The following is a 19,630-nucleotide window of genomic DNA, read 5'->3' on the forward strand; positions in this document are numbered from 1 at the left end:
GGAGCCATTCTTCTAGGACGCCAGCTGGTGTTGACAGAGCCTTATTTCCTGGGCCTCTGGAGTCCCAGAAGACAGCACGCGAGGTAACATTTCTGTAACTTCCAGTCCAGGGTCACTGAACAAGGGTGCCTGGGAAGTATAACAGGTCATGTGGGATAGTCTATTTTAATGAAAGTTGCTATTTATATATTTACACACACACACACACACACACACACACACAAAGGAAAAAGGAAACAACAAAAATAGATATTACAGCTTAATAAAAATGAGCACTGTGGGCTGGAGGTGGGATACCCACCCAGCAGCACACCTACCCTGATGTGCCATCTATGGGCCTGGAGACAGGATGTCAGAGGGAGACAGGAGGCTCAGCCCACAGATCACCCTGTCCTTCTCCTAAGGGCTTCCTTGTAGTTTGTTCCTGGCATTCAACCTTTCATGTCCTTCCTGGTCAGGAAGGTGTTTAGGTACAGGGGTGGGGCGGGGAGCAGAGAAAAGTACAGGGTAGAATGGAAAGCGTAGAAGAGGGATCCTGAAGAATGGTAAGTTAGGGTGGGCAACTAGGAGTTAAATAGGAGCAAAAAGCTTCTATTTGTCATCCCAGAGGCTGGCAGGGGCGAAGAAGAAGAAATGGGGAAGAGGAGAACGGAAGGGGGAGATGGGGAGGGAGGGGACTTGTTTATCTCACTGTCTCCTTTGTGCAGTTCCACGTCTTTATGTTAATCTCAGCCTTAGCCAGGCCCAGAGAGGTTCCAGTGAGAAACTAGTGGTTTCTGTCCCAGAGGGACAAATGATCTAGGAAGTGAACCGCAGAGCTGGCAGGAAAAGCTGGGGTTCTCCTCAAAAAGACACAGCACCCGGCTCCCGGGGAGCAATGAACAGGACATCGGCTTTGGCATTGATGCAGTAGGTGATGATGAGAGAGAAGACGAGGACGCCGAAGCCTACCGTCAGGGTGACGAACTGCAGGGGGAAGAGAGGTGCTCTCAGATTATCTCAGTGCAGTGTGGGTAATTGCCTGGGGGTGGGAGCCAGGATGTCGGATATTCTGGAGCTGTCTCAAAGTACCAAGTATTGAACGATCATAGACAATATCTCCCAATCTCGACTCAGTCTCCCCATTTGAAAAGTACAGTACCTCTGTTCTTGCTTCAATCCTGTATTACTTAAATTTTAAGTAATCTTAGCATCCTGAAGGCAAGACCCACTAATTTTGATTCTCTTGTGGCAATTACATTACTGACTTACATGTGACAAGTGCTCGATAAACACTGGGCTGACTCATCCCAGCTATGCCAGGTGGTACTGCCAGTGGGAGTGGAGCTGTGGAAGGGCTACCTGGGGACCAGAGGGTAAAGAGTATCTCCATGGTCCTCTATGGGAGCATATCCCCAGAATGAACACAGTCTCAGCCTATCAGTGAAGACGAGCTTCCTAATGGGGGTATATTGGCTGACAACAGACAGACCTATAGTAGGTTCTTGTGGCAAACCTGGGGCAAATGGAGGTGGAAGGGTGTATGAGACAAGAGGAAACAGAAAGAGATCAAATAGATCTCTGCCACTACTCCTCCCCCGTCTCACCTCAAGCTCCTTGCTGGCTATCAGAAATATCCGGGCGCTGATGTCTTTCCAGCGGCTCTCAGTCCACGTAGAGTACTCAGTAGAGCCCCACTGCCCAAGTTCGAAGGCAGGGGACAAGGCCCTGGCCAGTCGTGCCGTGGAGCGCACACATCGGGGAAGCCGGTCTGTCTGGTTGGAGTTCATAGGGCCCTGAACCCATGTGTACTCATACAGCTGCACAAGAAAACAGGCCAGAGTACAGCTAAAGTGACCCTTTCTCACTCACTCCCTTTACCCTTCAGATGGTCCCTTTCACCCAGGTTACTGCCTCTTTAACACTCAAGTTCAGAGGGCTACATCCCTCCACCTCTCCATCTCAAGCCCTTGGGTCCAACTGGGCCTAGAAGATCCTCCAATTTTCCCAAGAGAAAGGGACCCTTGGGGCACCTCCAAAACCCACTACCACTCACATCCTTGTTTTCATTGGGGACTTTACTTGGATCTTGGCACTGCTCTCGGGTAAGGTCTGTCACCTCGCCAGTCAAATTTGCCAAAGCACACTGGACAATGTAAGTGGTGTTGGTAGGGCTGGAGACAGCGATGTAATGCTGAAGAGGTCCGTCACCTGATTGAAGACAACAGAGAAGGATTTGGTCGGTGGAAAGTGCAGCGTAAATGGGCAGAGATAGGAAGAGCCTAGACTAGCCAAAGCCAGAGAAGAGAAAGTTAAGAGAAAAAGATCCAACAAATATCAAGGGAAAGAAAGGGAAACGGGGGAAAAATAGAGGAAAAAGAAAAAAAAATGAAAACTAAACCAAAATGATGACTTTTTCTCTACGCGTTTTGTTGCTTAAGGGCCCCACGCCCACCAGGTGCTCACCCAAGAAGGACCTGAGGTCCTGCCTGAGGAATGACTGGAACCATGAGTTGTTGGCTCTGACCAGGAAGCCATAAAGCAGGCGGGTAACCTAGGATTGGAACAGTGAGAAGAAAGAACCTCGTGACTTGGAGCCCAGGGACAGAGTTATTAGTGGAGACTCAACCATGGGGTAGCAACCTGAGTGGCCAGATAAGACTCTCAGGTGGGGGTCAGTGGCTGGCTCACGAGATGCAGATGAAGCCCGGCCGAGAGCTCTCTGGGGTGTCGGGTATCCTCACAGGGACATGCAGGCATGCTGAATTCCAAGGTTTAGGAGACAGGCAAGGGACATAAAGGATAGGGTGGCCTGTTGAGAAAGGAGCCAGGGCCCATTTGCTCTTACTGTTTGGGGATCAGCCTGAATGTTGTCACTGAACTTGGTTCCTCCTGCAAGCTGGTATAGTGCACGTCCCAGTACCGTGGCCACATCTGCCAGGGCCTGTGGTGGGCGAGGATGCGGGACTGAATGGCCCACTTTTTCTAACCCCAAACAGTAACATTCCAACCATCTTCACTGTGTTCCCCGTGCTCCCACCCAGCCCAGGGCAGTGCTACCTTGGCAGTGTCCGTCACAAAGTTCAGGTCCTCTTCAGGGCTCTGCCATTCGGGGTAGCTCACATTAATGTTCTCAGCAGTGTCATAAATACTCTGGTAATAGCTGCCAGGAAAGCCAGCATGAGCTTTGGCTACACTCAGCCCTACCCTTTTCCTCCCTCAAATGCCCATTACGCAGCAACTTGGTATCTCATTTTTTATCACCCAGGAAGAAGGGAAGAGAGATTAGGATCCCATATTGAAGAAGGTGTGAAGAATGCAGAGGTAGGAGTCAGAGTGGGAGTGGTTAGACTTTTCTGACAGACAAGGTAGAAAGGGTGAATGAGGTCAGAATGTAGGAATCTCCTCCCTAGGATATCTTTAAACACTAGAGATGCTTCTATATTGTTTGGGCTGCAGATATAGGAGGACTGCTAAGATGACTTTTCAGAGAAGCCTGCCACACATTATCAGAGCAATTGTCTGACTCTTTCAGTGAATGTTTATATTAAGGATGGCTGGGAATGGAGAGAAATTAGCACATCTGTTCACGGATATGTAGTACTACACTGGGTCAAATTACCCTGACCTACTTGGGGAGCCCCATGGAGAGAGATCTTAGAAGCAGGGCTAAGAGGAGTGAGCTCTCAGCCTTTACCATTGATAAATGCCACGCCCCCCACGACACACACAAAATCAAGTCAGCCACATAAGTCCACAGTATGTTCAAATGATGAACCAGCCCTCACCCCAAAGTGGTGCAGATGACAAACTAGGGGAAGATAGCTGACTCTATGCATTAGAACTGTCCAAAATAAATGAGAAATTGTTATTTGCCTGGGGCCAGAGAACCAGAGCTTAAGCATTTTCACTCAGAAACTCCTTTGGCCTGTTGGAAGAGGGAAAGGGAGGCTGGGGGCTTTAGCAGTCCAGCCGGAGTAAAAAGTCCCATCAGCCCAGGGTTCAAGTTCGGAACAATTTAGGGGTGCCTAGGACCAGGAGAGAGGTGACTAACAGGCCTTACCCCTTATTTCTGGAGCTCCCTCAACTGTAGGGAACACTATACCCTCACACTGAACCACATGCACTTACCACTTGGCAAGAACATGCAACATTTCAGAATATTGTCTGTGGCACCCTCAGGTGGGCCCTAAACAGGGACAGTTCTCTGTCCTACTCCTTAAGAACCCCATCATCATTCCAATACTTTTGTTTGAGATGATGCCCTCTGCCGGCAGCCCTGGAGAATTCAGGCTGCTGGGGAGCTTGGGAGAGGTGGAACCACAGGCAAGAATGACTGTGCAGGAAAGGGCTACGGTGAGGATTGTTTTCTAAGATGAGTATAAGTCAAATGAGGGGATCGGCTTAGCTGTAGAGAGGCCACTGACTAAAGAACACAAAATTGACCTGAGGTTTTTGAGAGGGTAATATGGGGAAAGGAGAGTGATCTTTCTTGACACAGCAGACATTTCTCTCTATGGATCCCCAACTGCAGAGCAGATTCTCTCCAAGAAGGAAGAGGATGCAGGCTAGGTAACTCTTACCGGTTATGGAAGACAGTAGGGTGGTCAGCAAGAACAACACCAGAGATGTTTCGAGCTCGAAGAAATCGCTGCAGAGAAGATGGTGGGAGAGGCTGGGACTGGTTCAGCCTCCGGAGGATGACAGCAGGGACACCAGCACCACTCTCCTCCAGTGTGGTCAGGAGATGCTCCACCTGGGGGGCGGTGAGGAGGATCAACTTATGGGGAATGGCAAGCAGGAGGTCTCTTTTAGGTCTAAAATGCTCTCTACTTCCAGTTCCCAGCTTGAGGAGTTACCTGAAACCATTCTAGATCTAAATTCCTCAAGCGCTTTGGGATCGAGTCCTCTGAATTTCCTGCAGCACCCACCATTCTTTTTAAATTATGACACAAAGAAGAAAGAAGCCTGTGTTTTTCACATAGGTAAACCTCACTATCTTCAGGACTGTTTTATCCTCGGTAGATGCTTCACTTATTATTTGTTGTGCAGAATTAGGAGGACAAATAATTATACAAAATAAGTAATCCAGTCAGTAAGTGCTGTAGGAGCCCAGAGCAGAAGATGCATGTCACTGGAGCTGGAGCGGCACGAAGAGACCTCATAGAAAAAGAGACTTAAAGCTGGACCTTGAGGAGTGGAAGGGGCTTGAACAAGAAGTGACAAAAGTGGAGGACAATTTCAGTCAGGAGTCTGACATGCCAGGAATGGGGCAGCGCAGCTTGGACAACTGAACCCAGGGGACAACAGGGAGCCAGTCACTGCCTTGTCTTCGACAGGCAGCGATAGTTTGCTAGGCACCAGATGATCAGAGAACTACCCATCCCAGGGAACCAGTGACATGAGCTGAACTCATGGTTCTTCCTGGGGAGCTGTAACAGCCATGGTGTTCATCCTTTAGTCGACACCCAACCTAAGGTCCTGTCTCATGGGTCCTGGGGGCTGCTGGGGAATAGGGCCAAGGTGAGGGGGTACACATATTCTGAGCTGTTGAAAATGGAAGTGAGGGGAAGAGATGCTCAGATTACCTGGTTCTGTACAGACTCATTTTTCTGAGACATGGGATCTGTGTGCATCCAAAGCTCTAGTGAATTTCTTAAGGCCACCTGGGAGAAGGATGAGGAAGCAACACTTATAGTCAGTCTCCCGTTCCAACCCATGCCTGGGAGAAAGGAGTGGGATCAGAAGAAAAGTCAAGGGAAGAGGTTGTGGTACCTGCAGTGAGGACAACAGAGGAGGAAACTTTAGGAAAGAAGGGGGTGGGGACACATGCTACACACCTGTTTCAGCTCCACGAATGAGTCAATGTTTTCTAACCGCACGGGAAACTTGCCCTTTTCCATATCATACACCATTCTCGAGCTGCCAATGTAGTCAAAGGTTTCCTGAGGGGCAGCGATGGTGAGAAATGGAAGAGAGATTCCAAAGAGTTAAAGTAGCCTCGGTTCCTTGAGGTCAGATCATCAAAGCTCTCGGCATGAAGGCTACTGTCTCATGCCATCTCAACTGCTGGCTAGCTTAGGCAATCATGTGACTGTGACCTCCTCCCTACCCCACTCCCTAGTTGTGACCATCCATCACATGTATCATAGGACTCCTTGAGCCTAGAAATGGGTAGAGCAGCTGCAGTAAGGCCCAAGGCAAACATCAGCTGCTTTATGCCTGCTTCTTGCCCCTCCCATACCTCCACCAACTCAGCCACAGTTGCTGTTCCCTCATTCCAGGGGTAGGCTGTGGGGATAGTGGGGGAGTCAGGAGCTTCAGGGCTCCTGGATAGATAGTATAGTATAAAGGGTCCAAAGGATGCCTCAAGTAGATGGCATCAGTGGGGAAGGAGGGGTAGGCAGTATACCACTTCCAGGTCCTAAAATAGGGGAATCTGAAGTGGAAACACATAGAGACATATCCAGAAGTAATCTGCTAAATAACAACTTAGGTCAAGTGTTGAGATTTTACCCAAACAACGGCCGCTCTCACCTTTACCCCCTACCCCAACCCCATTCTCTGTCATTCCGCCTGGCCAGAGAGCCCTTACCCCCTGGAAGAAGACAAACATAACGTTGCGGGGCAAGGTGGTCACATCAGGTGCCTTGTGCAAAGCTTCCGCTGCAGCCAGCTGGGTGACGAAGGAGGCAACAGCACTCTCAGCCCCTGGGGCCACATTCCAGAAAAAGGAACGACTGTCCAGCTGAATCCAGCAGAAAAAGCAGGGAGGTACATTTTGAAAATGAAAATTGGGACCAAACCCCAGGCACCCTTTCCTGTACCAGCCAAGAGAATACTCATGTCTTGGAGTGATGGCTAAAACCAGGAGTCTCTTGGCCCAGATCCCTCTCCATTTGAAGCTCCCCAATGTAACAACTCTGAAACCTGATATGCCCAAAAGAGGCCTGCCAGCCTTTTCTGTGCCAGCCCTGCCCACCCTGATCAGGGACTAATACTTACCTGGGTGGCAGCCACCACAACCCTGTCATCAGGCTCTACTGTCCCAGATGCATTTATAGGCTTAAGCATGCTCCATACGTTGTAGTCGGACAGGGGATCACAGACAATTTCTGAGCAGGACACAAACAGTGAAACATCAACATATATAAGAAAGAAAGTGAAAAGAAGGCATGGAATACCTGACTAGTGCCCCATGGACTCTGTTGAGTCATGTTCTCTATGTCCACTGCTCCAGGTCGGTTTCTCTGCTGCCGTCCACTTCTGGGACAAGCTGCGATTGTTCAGAACTGCTTCCACTTCTCCCACCTAGTGCTCCTTGCCTTTGCTCATTCCTTCCCTACCGTGGTCTCCCAACATTCCTTGGCTTGGTCCCCTTATTCCCACCCAATGCACCCAGCATGCCTCAGATCTGTCCTACCTGGGTTGATGCTAAAGGTGCTCTGGATGGAGCTGCGCCTCATGCAGGTGACAGTGCTGATGACAGCGTGCATGTGTGAGAAGAGCTGCATGGCACACAGTGGAAAGGCTGGTGCTGAGCCATTCTGACTCAGGTTGTGATCTCGATAGCACTAGAAAGGGAAATGGAACCTGCTGAGGCAGCTAGCTGTGGAGTCCCTCCCATACTTCCCAGAAAGAGGGCCCAGCTCTATCCTGAAGCTACTCCCTCATCTGTCCCTGAGCTATAGTTGTCCAGGTACAAACACAGGATCTATAAGGTCAGAGGGAAAACCTCGTCAAGAGGTGCAAAGGGGCACAGACTCAATGATTTATTTGGGGCAGATGAAATTACCCTGTACTAAAGGACCTGGCCCAATTGGGAGCTTTCAGCTACTGTTCCCAATGTAGTCTGATGTAAACAGCACTGAACTGGAGATCAAAAATCAAATTCAAGACAGCTTGGACATCAATTTACCATGTAACTTTAGACAAATCTCTTAACCACTCTATGTGTTAAAGTAAAGAAGGTAGATCAGAATTAGAGAATATCAGAGCTAAAAAGAACTTCAGAAATTATTGAACTGAATCTCTCAATTCCTAATGTTTTTTTTTTAAATCATACTGTGGGTTCTTAACTGGGGCTCTATACCTTGTGTCATATTAAATACCTTTTACATTTTCTTCCAGTCTAAAAACCTTTAATGCTATCAAGATAAGAGAGAAATGACGGAGGGGAATATGAGAAAAATAAACTTGGCCCTTATTGAAGCAACTGTCTTTCAAAGGGCGTGCTAGGAGAATGAAACACTCTCTGAACAGGAGGAGAGGCTAAAAAATAATTCTCTAACTGGAATTGCTAGGAGCTGGCAGAGTCATTACCTGCTTGATGACATTGGTTTCGTTTTCATCTTCAAGAAGAAAGATGGGGAAACTAAAGTCTTCATAAGCCAAGCCATTGCCCAGGTAGTTCCACTGTATTTCTCTACAGTGCGCAAACTCTGGCCCATAGGAGTTGGAGTAAACACCTGAATGGGAGGAGGGGGATGGGATGTTGGGACACCTAGCAATTAGAGACCAGGTGAAGAGGAAGGATAGGATATCATAGGGTTGGGAATAAGAGTTCTACAAGAGGAGAACTCAAAGAAGCAAATGTCACCTTGTCACCACCCACAGTAAAATAAAACACCAGTATCAGGGAGCCTTAGGCTGGCCAATTAGGGATCTGAGCATGCGACAAAAAGGAAAAATGGAGAGTTAAAAGAAGGGAAAGCAGAAGTGGCAAAGACAAAGAAACATTATTTTCTCTTTGGGAGTCAGTTGCTCATATTATACACAGACACAAGACAGACAGAAAGATCTCCTTCCCCACTCCCCGGCCACAGAAAGACACGAGACTGATGCAACAGTGAGTTTTGGGTGACAGCAGGCTCCCTCAATCTTCTGGAGGCTCTTACCAAACCCATCGTTGGGACACTGCACACTAGGAGAGAAGCCTGAGGTAGGACTGGGCTTGGCCAAGGACACTGCAAGACCAGCAATTCGACTGGTGCTCCCCTTCAGCTTCTCCATCACCTTTCTGCGACACGGAGGGAATGCCATGAAGGAAGACAAGAGGGTTGTCAGGTAGCCCAATATCCTGTCCCCAAGGATGGAAACAAATGAGAAACTAGGGGAATCAAACTGCTGACTCATTTCTTCCATTTCAGTCTCTGATTTCTGAGGGGACTATGACTCCATCTGAGCTCAAGGCTTAATCTCATCTACCCTGTACAATCCATCTTCCTCCCTGGGGTGCTTACTCACTAGAGCTCTACTTATAAGGTCACCAAGATGTTTCCTTTTGATGGTGCATCTTTTCTTCTAAGGATCACCCCATCCCCTGCCCTGATCAAACCAGGGAAGCCAAAGCAAGTTTTCACTCATAAGTGCGAGGACTATTCACTGAATTTCCTCCTCTCTGCATGCAGTTTCCAGCAGGTACATGCAGTTCTTACCTGGTAAAGAGCGTGCCCTCCAGAAGAACCACGTAAGGGGGGTTGGGGCCATCAGTCAACACCCATTGCAGGTCCTCTTCTTTTTCCACTACATGGATAACCCCTGTGTCCCCGCTAATGGAAGCTGCCAGGACAGAATGGGTCAAAGTAAAGCTCTAGACTTTGCCTCACTGATTCTGCAGATCAGATCATCTATACCCCAAACACGTCACAAGACATTTGGGTAAATGAAGCAATGTCTAGACTCAAACTAAAGAGCTGAAAGGCCCCCATTACACCTGAGGGCTACCTGGAGGAAATGGAAGACAAAAGAGCCCAAGAAGTCTACTCACGAGGTCTTATTCATTAAAGGTCAGAAAGGTTCTGTGATTTTCATTTTCTTGCCCTCTTCTCTCAATATCATTTATCCATATATACAAGATTCTATGACAGCAGACACCAAAGCAGTCAAACCTGTATTTTCTCCAGCAAATGGCAGGCTCTAAATCTCTAGGTCATTGTTCTAGTACTGAATCTTCCTTTCTGAAAATATATGTGAAGATTCCGTTGGCCTCAGTAGCCTCCCTGGATCTCAATTCCTTTGCCCTATTTGGGAATAACTTTACCTGCTTTTGGCCAGTTTTAGGTAAATTTTATCTAGAACTCTGAGGTCTCTAGAACACAGCTTCCCAACTGAGGAGCCTTGAATGGACCAGAGATGTACTGATATTGATTCCCTTCATTTCTGGGGACCTAGTGTTTCCAAGGACCCCAGACTGGTCAACCCCAGCCAGGAGCAGATTCACCCACTACCCTATGAATGGATACCCTACAAATATCATCCATTTCTGTATGTGTCAGAATGCTGTACAAATAACATTTTCTATGTGCCTCATGACATGACAAAGATCAGGAAGCACTGCACTACAGGATGGATCACCTTGAGTTCTATGTAGTAACATCCCTCTCAAGTCCTTAGTGATCTGTCTCCCCGTAAGTCTTCTCCCCAAACATAAATGTGTAATTCATAACTTGTTTTAGAGTAGTAGTTCTCAACCTGGGCTGTGTATCAGAATCATTTTGGAGTTTTAATAGATACTTGGGCTTTATCTCATATCTACTAAATTAAAATCTTTAAAAGGTGAGGCCCAGGTATGTGTATTTTCAAAACACGCCACTTGTGGTTTTTTTATTACACACAGCCAAGCATGAGACTTGTGGCTCTAGACCAAGGAACTGAAATACTTGTAACCTGCATGAGACAAAAATCATAAGCACTTTCAGACTGCCAGCCAGGTAGTATTTTTCTTCCATGGGATCCGGTAAAATCTAGACATGGAAGCAGGTCTCCAACATTCAACTATGTCTTACATATACCAAATACTTAAGTTCATGTTAATAGTGACAATAATAAAATACAAAAGGCTATCAGAATCTGGAATAACTTTAGTAAAGATTAACCTGGGAACATCTGAGATCTGAGATCTTGTTCTCAAGCATATGTCATCAGTTTGGCTCAAATAAACTCTTAAGAAAAAAAAGTTCTGCCTACCAATGGCAGTACTAAGTAAAATAAAAGATAAGAGTCCTTGCCACAACATTTAAAACATGGGAAAAGGAAAAGTTAGTCTGGCAAATAAAAAATATATAACTTCAGCTCCAAAGAGGACAGGAAGAAGACAAGCTGTGACACTGAACTGAAAAAACCTGGATTCTAATCTGGGCTCAAATGAGTGACTGTAGTCTTAAGTAACTTGCTTACTTGCTCTACGCCTTCAACAAAGAACTTTTCCATCCCTATTTATCTCATACTGTGGGGACAAATTAAAAAAGGAAAGGAAAGGAAAGGAAAGAAACCTACATAAGCCCTTTAAGTATTTTAAAAGGGTCCAAGAGAAATAAACTCTTAAGAAAAAAAAGTTCTGCCTACCAATGGCAGTACTAAGTAAAATAAAAGATAAGAGTCCTTGCCACAACATTTAAAACATGGGAAAAGGAAAAGTTAGTCTGGCAAATAAAAAATATATAACTTCAGCTCCAAAGAGGACAGGAAGAAGACAAGCTGTGACACTGAACTGAAAAAACCTGGATTCTAATCTGGGCTCAAATGAGTGACTGTAGTCTTAAGTAACTTGCTTACTTGCTCTACGCCTTCAACAAAGAACTTTTCCATCCCTATTTATCTCATACTGTGGGGACAAATTAAAAAAGGAAAGGAAAGGAAAGGAAAGAAACCTACATAAGCCCTTTAAGTATTTTAAAAGGGTCCAAGAGAAACAGAGCATTATAATCAGAAAAGCAAACCTGGGTCTTTCTTCTTAATTTTATCATGCTAGCTACCCTAATTAAAGAGGGTGTAGCTTGCTCAGGACTGGCAGGTATGATGAAGTAAGACTCAGAAATGAGGAGGTTGAAAAAGAAATAAGATCTTAATGAGGAAGTGGCCAGAGTCCAGCCCCTCCCCACTTGTTTTTTTTATACTGGCACCTGGCTTTATCTCTAGAGGCTACTGCTCTGCTTCCCACAGGGCTGCTCTAAGAACGTGCAGCAGAATGACTCATTCCCAAAGGGGATATCTTGGAGGCCAGCTCCAGAAGGATGGGGTCCTAGCCTTTTGCAATAAAATGGAGTTTCAGCAAGATCAGCAGTCTGATCTCAGCCCACAATCGACCGGCTCCTTTCTATCCACAAACCCAGTTTAAGAAATAAGTTCAACAAAAACCTTATTTGGAACTGTTTGGAACCAGTTAACCTACTTCCAGCACTTCCTGTAGCAGAGACATGGGACAATGAACATAAGAATACAGTCTGGGAAGGATGGGTAGAAAAGTAGAAACTGCCTTTCACTTCTCAGTTGTCCCAGTTTTCTCCTATGAAATTGGAAAGTTTCAGAAAATCACAAAGTACTACTTAGCATCATCAATAAACATCTACTACTAAAGGTTGTCTGACTTTCAGCTTTGTGCAGGTATATTCTAACCATTTTTATAGGAGTGAACTGAAATTCAGAGGTGACCAATTTAATGAAGGAGCCAAGATCTGATTCTGTGTCCTGCTTACTTGCAAAACTATGTTCTGACAGAGCTACTATCCACAGAAGAATAAAATCTGAAGATAGCAAGTTAAGCAGAAGAGGAACTAGGATTCAGCCTTCAGATCACAACTTTTTCCCTTTTCATAATTTTATAGCCATGTTGTCATGGTACCGTTTTGAAATACATTTACAAAGCATAAAGACAAATCCAAATGCTTTACTAATCCCCCTTACAACTATTTGGCTTTATCAATGCCTTCTCTTCAAATAGCTCACTGCCTTAAAGAATCCCACTTTGATTCCAAACAGTTCAGACGGCAGGTGATAAATGGACTCCATAGAATGAGATTTCTTTCTCCTCAGAAAACAGTATAGTTTCCTATTGATCTACTAGGTGGTTAAGAGTCGTGGCTTGGAACCTGGACCACCAGGGCTCAAATCCTGGCTTCATCACTTAATAGCAGGATGATCTTGGAAAAGTTACTCAACTTCTTTAAGTCTCACTCAGTTTCATCATTTGTAAAATGAGATAATAATAGAACCTACACCATGGGGTTGTTGTGAGGATTAAATGAGGTGCATGTGTAAGAAGCTTAGTATGCATCATTTACTAAATGTTAGCTCTAATTATATTGCCTCGTTTAACAAAAGGTTCTCTACCAGCTCCCACCCACATAGCCTAAGTTGTGTACTGAGATGCTCAAGGACTTGAATCTTTATATCAACGGCCATAAACACAAATTCCAACCCCAACTCACAATGGCAGCCAATCTGATGAGTGGCATTCAGCAGACGGACACAGGGAGCTGTTTTATTTAAGGGGATGTAGATCTTCCTCTCCACTGAATTTCCCCTGCACAGACCTAATCAGAAGATAAAAGTGTTAGAAAAAATTGAGAGATGATAGTACTAGCCTCCATCTTGTTATCAGCCCACTGTATGGCCTGGGTATATCATACTTTCTAAAATGGGGTTAATGTACATTCTTCTCACTTCTTGGGTACATTATTGGAACACATAAAATACACCCAGCTATGTGCCTCAGAAGGGCTATTACAAATTCTACGTAGAGCAACTGACAATGAAGCTAAAAGAGAGAAAATTTCATTTGTCAAAGGAAATACATTTAACCTTAGATGTACCAGCTTCTGGTTGCATGGGTGACCACAATTCTACTTTTCTATCCTGTATGTATATTACTAATTAGTTAATAAAAGGGGTCCAGTCTAGGAGTATAGACTACAATTTAAATAATTTTTCTGAGACATTTTTTCAGGAGTCTGAACAGAATTGGGAGAAAATTTATGCCACACACCTGTCAGTTACTCTAACATTGGTAGCTCATTTATGTGTGCCCATAGTGTGGGGCGGCTACAGTTTCTCCTTTGGGGGAACGTATGGTCATGGTTATATACAGGCACATTTGCATTTTAGGGCTTGACAAACTAGAAAACCACATACCAGAAAATAAATGTTTGCGTGTAAGCAAAAACTTATATACATTATAAATGCCTTACGTTCCTTAACCATTATTTCACCGTCTAAACAGTTAAAAGTACCCATATCCTACCTTTGTCTCACTTTACTGATGAGACAAACTGAGGCAAAGTATAGAGACGTGGGTTTATGGTGGAATCAACAAAGAAATGAGGAATCTACTTTCCTATAAGTGCTGCATTGCACCCAATGAACGATGCTGCTTCATTTTGAAATATCTAAAAGCTTTGGGAAGGAAGCTGAACTCTTGACATTTGTCCTTTCTGATTGTGGGTGGGGTGGCTGGAGCCCTGGGGAAAAGGAGGCATCAAGATAAAGTGGGAAAGTCGGGCTGGAAGTCCAGGAGGAGACCTGCAAGAGGAAATGGGGCGACCCGACGTGCTGCGGTGGAAAAGGGACCTTAAGGTTCACGTAAAGGGGGAACTTCTGTTGTGGGAACGAAAAAGAAAGCGGATTTCCAGGGTCGGGGAACAGAGGGGCAGCGGGAACGAGAAGAGACGGCGGAGCTCGCGGGCTGGGCCGATCCGGAGGGTTCTCCTTACAGAGTGGAGCTTACGAGTGGGGGAGGCCTCACCTGCTAGAAGGGCGAAGAAAGACAAAAGGTGAAGAAGACCCGGACTTCTCAGGTTAGCCACAAAGCTGCCCGCAGCGGTGGCCATCTTGCCTCTCCGCGAAGTGGAAGCCTCTCTTCTCCTCCAGTCCAGCTGTGGCCTCTCTAGGCCCACACTAGCGCCGTCTCTGTGACCCGGAGCTTCAGAGACCGGAAGCTTGTGTTTGGAGGAACTTCCGGGAGGAGTCGCGGTTGAGGGCCGCTGACGTGGAGGCAACCGGAGGGCCGCAGGGAGTGGCGGGGCTCGGATTGAGAGCCCGGAGCCGCAGACCTGAAGGATGCTAACCAAATTCGAGACCAAGAGCGCTCGGGTCAAAGGTAGTAGAGGAGAAAGTGGGGGTGGGAGTTGGGGGGGGACACAGTAGCTGGATGTCAGGGCTGGCGCTGTCACGGAGGAAGAGAGAAGGTAGACCTGTGGGCCTAATTGGACCCACGGAACGAACCCAAATGAACATAGACAGGAGGGAGGTTAGATCTGGCAGGCGGTTCTCCAGCTCGCTCTTCTTTGGCGTGTCCTCGGAGTTTGATGTACCTGTAATGGTTCTCACACCTCGGGAGATCCTTTAGGCCCGTTCCCCATTCTTTCCCTTACCCTCCTCACCTGGGGCCTGTGTTCTCTACTTTTGAACCTCTGCCCCCAAGGCCCTGTTACCTGTTGGCTTTTCGATGACTGTGTTGTAGGGAGTGTCCCTGGGGATTGAGTCTCAACCTCTGTAATACGCATCCAAGTCCATAACGTTTTCAGAAATGAACACTGGCTACCTCACTTAAGGAGGCCTTTGTGCACCACATCAACATCCAGTGCCTCCACTGGGCTTTATTTCTTATCTGGAAACAGGACATTTAGGCCTATAATCCCAGTAAAGTCTGTATTGTTTATGTTTTAAATCTGAAATTTAAATTTAACTAGGCATTTTTATTTCCTACATATGGTAACTCTGGAGTATCAGTGGATGAGGGTGAAGGGCAAATGACTGAAATTGCAGCAGTAGTCTTTTAGAATTTTAGAATGGTAAAGGCAGAGAAATAAGGTCTTCTGAGATTTGGAAAAAATATATATCTTGAATATTTAGTAAGATGCAGCTTAGCAAAGTGGTTAGGAACTTGGCATTTGGAGTCATATGAGCTTGGCTTTGGAATGCTGAAACATCCATTAGCAAGGTGTATGACCTTGAGTGACTTACTTAACATTTCTAAATCTAGTTCTTCATCTGTAAAATGTGAATAGTTAACGTTCTCTTATAAAGAGAATTAAAATGGGAAAGTGTATTAAAAGTGCTTGTTATAGTGCCTGGCATAGACTCAGCTCAAAAACTGGAGGCCATTTTTAATGCGAGAATAGATTTTGAGCAGTTTCTAAGTCTTGTGGGAATCTTGATCATGAAGAGTACCATTAAGAATTCCTGGATGGTTATAATGGGTCTTTATAATCTTTGTGTTTTCTCTTCTCTTAATTTCTTATTGGGCAATAAAAGAAGGAAAGTCGGGGGAAAAGATGTCAGTATATTTGAGAGTTCTATTAATCTATTAATGAGTGTTCTTATGTATCATAAAGAAAAAGTAAACAAGCTAATGGAAAAATAGACAGTTTAGAAGAAGAAATGTAGATGTTCAATAAATAAATGAAAATATTACACAACTCACTAGAATGAAAGATATATTTTAAAAAAAGATGAGAATACCTTTATTTTTTGGTATTAGATTAATAAAATAAACAAAACAATAACTGATAACATCCCACGTTGTCCAGTGTCTGCAAATGGATACCTTCAGGAAATGTATATTTATATATTCTTTTTGCAGTCAGATAATATCTACTAAAATGTCAAATGCACATACCGTGTTCTGAACAATCCCACTTCCAGGTCTTTAGCCTAAAGCAGTAGTAATGCAAATAGGCTGTGTGTTGAAGTATCTCCTTGTGGCCCTATTTTCAGCTGGAAAAGTTAGGAAAAAGATTTAATGCCTGTCAATAGAATAATTTTAAGAAGGCACATTTGTACCTTGCAGTTGTTAAAAAGAATGAGGTTTTGTTTGAATACTTAAATGTAATGAGATCTACGCCATATAGTTAAGTGATAAAAGAAGTTTGCAGAAAAACGTTATGTTATCATTATTTTTGTAAAATAATATAGTCTGCATTAAAAATTTGAAAGGATACACTCCAAACTTTTGGCAGTTTTTACTTTCTTAAAGTTCCATTTCCAGTCATGATAGAGTGATAGAGACCAGATTTACCTTCCTACCGTAAACAACTGCACAACTGAACAAAATGTATAAAGTGAAGGTGTTCAGACATTGGATGACAGACAGTGAAGGAGGCTTCTTGAGAGAAGGGAAATAAACAGCATGAATCCTATGATTATTTTTTGCTTACCACCTGGATAGAGTTTCCAGGCTGCAGTACAGGGAGTGGGAAGAGCTCCATGGTCTCACTGAGAAGATAGAGTTTAGAGTTCAGGGACGCCAAGACAGAATTGCTGGGCAAAATACCAGAGAAGAGGGAGCTGCTCAGAGAACACTGGAGAGTTCTGCTGGGGATCCTGTCAGGCCTTTGAATGCTAATCTCATTCATGTGAAGAAAGAACCCAAAGCCTGGGAAAGAACCACTGGAGAAGGTGGAAACTCCCTGGAGGTCACATAGGGCTGGGGATAATTTGTGTTCCTACTAGTCAGGATGGAAAGACCTCCTAATACTACAAGGCATCATACAGAAACCTCAGAAGGGTATTGCCTTAAGAGTGGTGTTAAATTAGACCTACACTAAAGGCTGCTGTGGACCTACCCTAACAAAACTTAAAGAGCAAGCCTTGAAAGGACCGACTGATTCCAAGTAACTTAACTGCAAATTAAAGCAAAACCCAAACATATTTAATGGAATATAATAAAAATCCAGCACCTTATAACTTAAATTCACAATTTCTGGCATCTAGTGAATGAATGAATGAACCTAGGATTAACCTAACTGTTCCTTTTTCTTATCAGAATGGACTGGAGGTGACATTGTTGGGCTTACTTCATTCATTGGATTATTCTTTGTTTTTTTTTCCAGGGCTCAGTTTTCACCCCAAAAGACCCTGGATCCTGACCAGTTTACACAATGGGGTCATCCAGTTATGGGACTATCGGATGTGTACCCTCATTGACAAGTTTGATGAACATGATGGTAAGATAATAGTTTCTGGGAGGAAGTTAAAAAAATAATAGAAGTATCTATTGTCCTCTAGAGTAGTTTAAGCTTTGTTTGACATTGCTTCCTTTAGGTTTAAAGAATGGGGTAGAACTGAAGATCCTGAATAAGAATCACCTTAGAGATTAGGAAGCATAGCTCTCTTTGACATATTTTGTCTGCCTTCTTCCCCAGGTCCAGTGCGAGGCATTGACTTTCATAAGCAGCAGCCATTGTTTGTCTCTGGAGGAGATGACTATAAGATTAAGGTACAGAGAGTCTGTCATTACTGGGAATAAAAAACAGAGGATGTGGAGTTTGCAAATTGTGGAAGGAACTGAAAAACAGCACATCTTATTCATACAGAGCTCAGGCTTTTGACAACGTTATTCAGAGCACTTATCCAGCAAAATTTATTGAATGTTTACTATGTACTAGACACTTTTATTTTTTGGGAATATGAAATGGTCTCTGTTCTCGAGGAGCTTTTATTCTCATAGAAGAGATAAATATATACCCAAATAATAGTTGCACAGTTTAATAAGTGATACAATAGAGAGATAACAAAAATGAAATAGGGAAGGGCAATCCAGGTACAAAAAGGCATGAGGTAGCTGGATACATTTGAGAAACTATAATTATTTTTGTGGGGGTAAAATCTGGAGAAATGGTGAGAAAAAGGGCCAGATCATGAAGTCTGCAGTGTTCAGGAGTTTGTATGTTATACAGATAACGAAGAACCATTAAAGGGGTTTAAGTAGAGGAGTGATATCAGATTAACACATTTTTTTTAAAAGATTACTTGGGTGGTAGTATAGAGAAAGATTGGATGAATTGGGTAAGACTGGACGCAGATACCAATTAGAAACTGTAGAGATAAATAGAGCCTGAGCTTAGGCAGTAGTGTTCCAAATAGAAAGATGGATGTAAGCACTTAAGGAAATGAATCAGTAAATCTGCTGCATGGGTGTTGGAGAGATGGTAAGGGAAAATAAATGAGATTACTTTATCTCAGGCTTCTAGCTTAGGTCACTGGATAGAAGGGGTACCATTAACTAGGAAAGGAAAAACAAGAGGAGGCAGTTTTCCGGAGTAGAGGAGGATGGTCTCTCAGTCTGGGCTACTATAACAAAATAAATGCCTTACAAACAACACAAATTTATTTCTCATAGTTCTGGAGGCTGGAGGTCCAACATCAGGTTGCCAGCATAGTAAGGGTTTGGTGAAGATCCTCTTCCATGTTGCAGATGGTTGACTTCTCGCTCTGTACTCACTTGGTAGCAGAGGGCAAGGGATCTCTAGGGCCTCTCTTATAAGGACACTAATCCCATTCCTGAGGGCTCCACCCTTAGGAGCACCTCTCAAATACCTCATCTCCTAATCTCATCACCTTGGGCATTAGGATTTCAACATGAATTTTGGAGAGGACACATTCATTCCATAGCAGATGGGTAATTACCATCTTGGCTCTGATGAGTTTGGGTTACCTGAGGCACAGTCTCGTGGAGATAAGTCTGCACTGGAAATATATTTGGGAGTTGTCATCTTGAAGGAGGGAGCCAAAACAGAAGTAGTTAGTACATATCACTCAGGATTATGTTGGATGAGAAAACAAACTTATTTAAAAGACAGAGGAAGTAGAGTTAGTATAGGAAAGAATGATTTGAGAGGTTGGAGATGGATCAGGAGGGAGAAGCAAAAGCCTTTCGGACACCAAGGAAGGAGAGAATTTTGGGAAAGAGAAAGTAGTCAAAATAAGATATAAAGACCAAGTAACCCTTGTATTGCTTATTCTGCAGGCATTGGTGATCTTAGCACTTTAATATGAAGCGAGGAAGCATAGATAGACAGAATATAGGCATTTTTTCCCCCTTCTTTAATTTCCTCCCCCACCACCCACCTACACACACACACACACACACACA

At 44.4% G+C, this 19,630-nt stretch overlaps 2 protein-coding genes across 5 annotated transcripts in view; one reads left to right on the top strand and one right to left on the bottom strand.

Annotated features, from left to right (window-relative positions):
* Positions 1–25: 25 nt before the first annotated feature.
* Positions 26–14,633, bottom strand: NCSTN (nicastrin). Of its 3 annotated transcripts, XR_001517857.2 has the most exons (18): positions 14,501–14,633; positions 13,188–13,292; positions 9,417–9,540; positions 8,877–9,058; positions 8,302–8,447; positions 7,403–7,553; positions 6,985–7,094; positions 6,575–6,727; positions 5,820–5,924; positions 5,568–5,645; positions 4,563–4,735; positions 3,040–3,142; positions 2,828–2,923; positions 2,446–2,533; positions 2,036–2,190; positions 1,587–1,799; positions 318–966; positions 26–129 (listed from the first exon to the last, which is right to left on the bottom strand). XR_001517857.2 is itself a non-coding variant. In XM_006922895.3 (17 exons), exons 1-17 carry the CDS (start codon positions 14,583–14,585, stop codon positions 844–846), a joined length of 2,130 nt encoding a protein of 709 aa, XP_006922957.1. In that variant the 5' UTR covers positions 14,586–14,633; the 3' UTR covers positions 147–843. The 3 variants fall into 3 exon arrangements, 2 of the variants coding, with proteins under 2 accessions (XP_006922957.1, XP_015453327.1); XM_006922895.3 differs by lacking the exon at positions 26–129 and having other exon boundaries at positions 147–966; positions 8,877–8,998; XM_015597841.2 differs by lacking the exon at positions 26–129 and having other exon boundaries at positions 147–966.
* COPA (coatomer protein complex subunit alpha) overlaps positions 14,422–19,630 on the top strand; it is a 41,842-nt gene continuing 36,633 nt past the window's right edge. For both annotated transcript variants that reach the window (XM_025040511.1, XM_006922894.3), the window contains exons 1-3: positions 14,422–14,854; positions 17,589–17,702; positions 17,901–17,974. In XM_025040511.1, coding sequence (XP_024896279.1) covers positions 14,815–14,854; positions 17,589–17,702; positions 17,901–17,974 — 228 coding nt within the window. In that variant the 5' untranslated portion in view covers positions 14,422–14,814. The remainder of the gene's footprint in view (positions 14,855–17,588; positions 17,703–17,900; positions 17,975–19,630) is intronic.

This window comes from Pteropus alecto, unplaced genomic scaffold (assembly GCF_000325575.1).
Source record: "Pteropus alecto unplaced genomic scaffold, ASM32557v1 scaffold359, whole genome shotgun sequence".
Classification (NCBI taxonomy): Eukaryota; Metazoa; Chordata; class Mammalia; order Chiroptera; family Pteropodidae; genus Pteropus; species Pteropus alecto.

Excerpts from the sequence above, each read along its gene's own strand:
- NCSTN (XM_015597841.2), bottom strand. The coding sequence starts at position 14,585 with ATGGCCACCGCTGCGGGCAGCTTTGTGGCTAACCTGAGAAGTCCGGGT. Across the intron at positions 5,925-6,574 it reads TGTTTGTCTTCTTCCAGGGG|GAAACCTTTGACTACATTGG; the intron begins GTAAGGGCTCTC and ends GCTGCCCCTCAG. Across the intron at positions 1,800-2,035 it reads TCCCCAATGAAAACAAGGAT|CTGTATGAGTACACATGGGT; the intron begins GTGAGTGGTAGT and ends TTTCTTGTGCAG.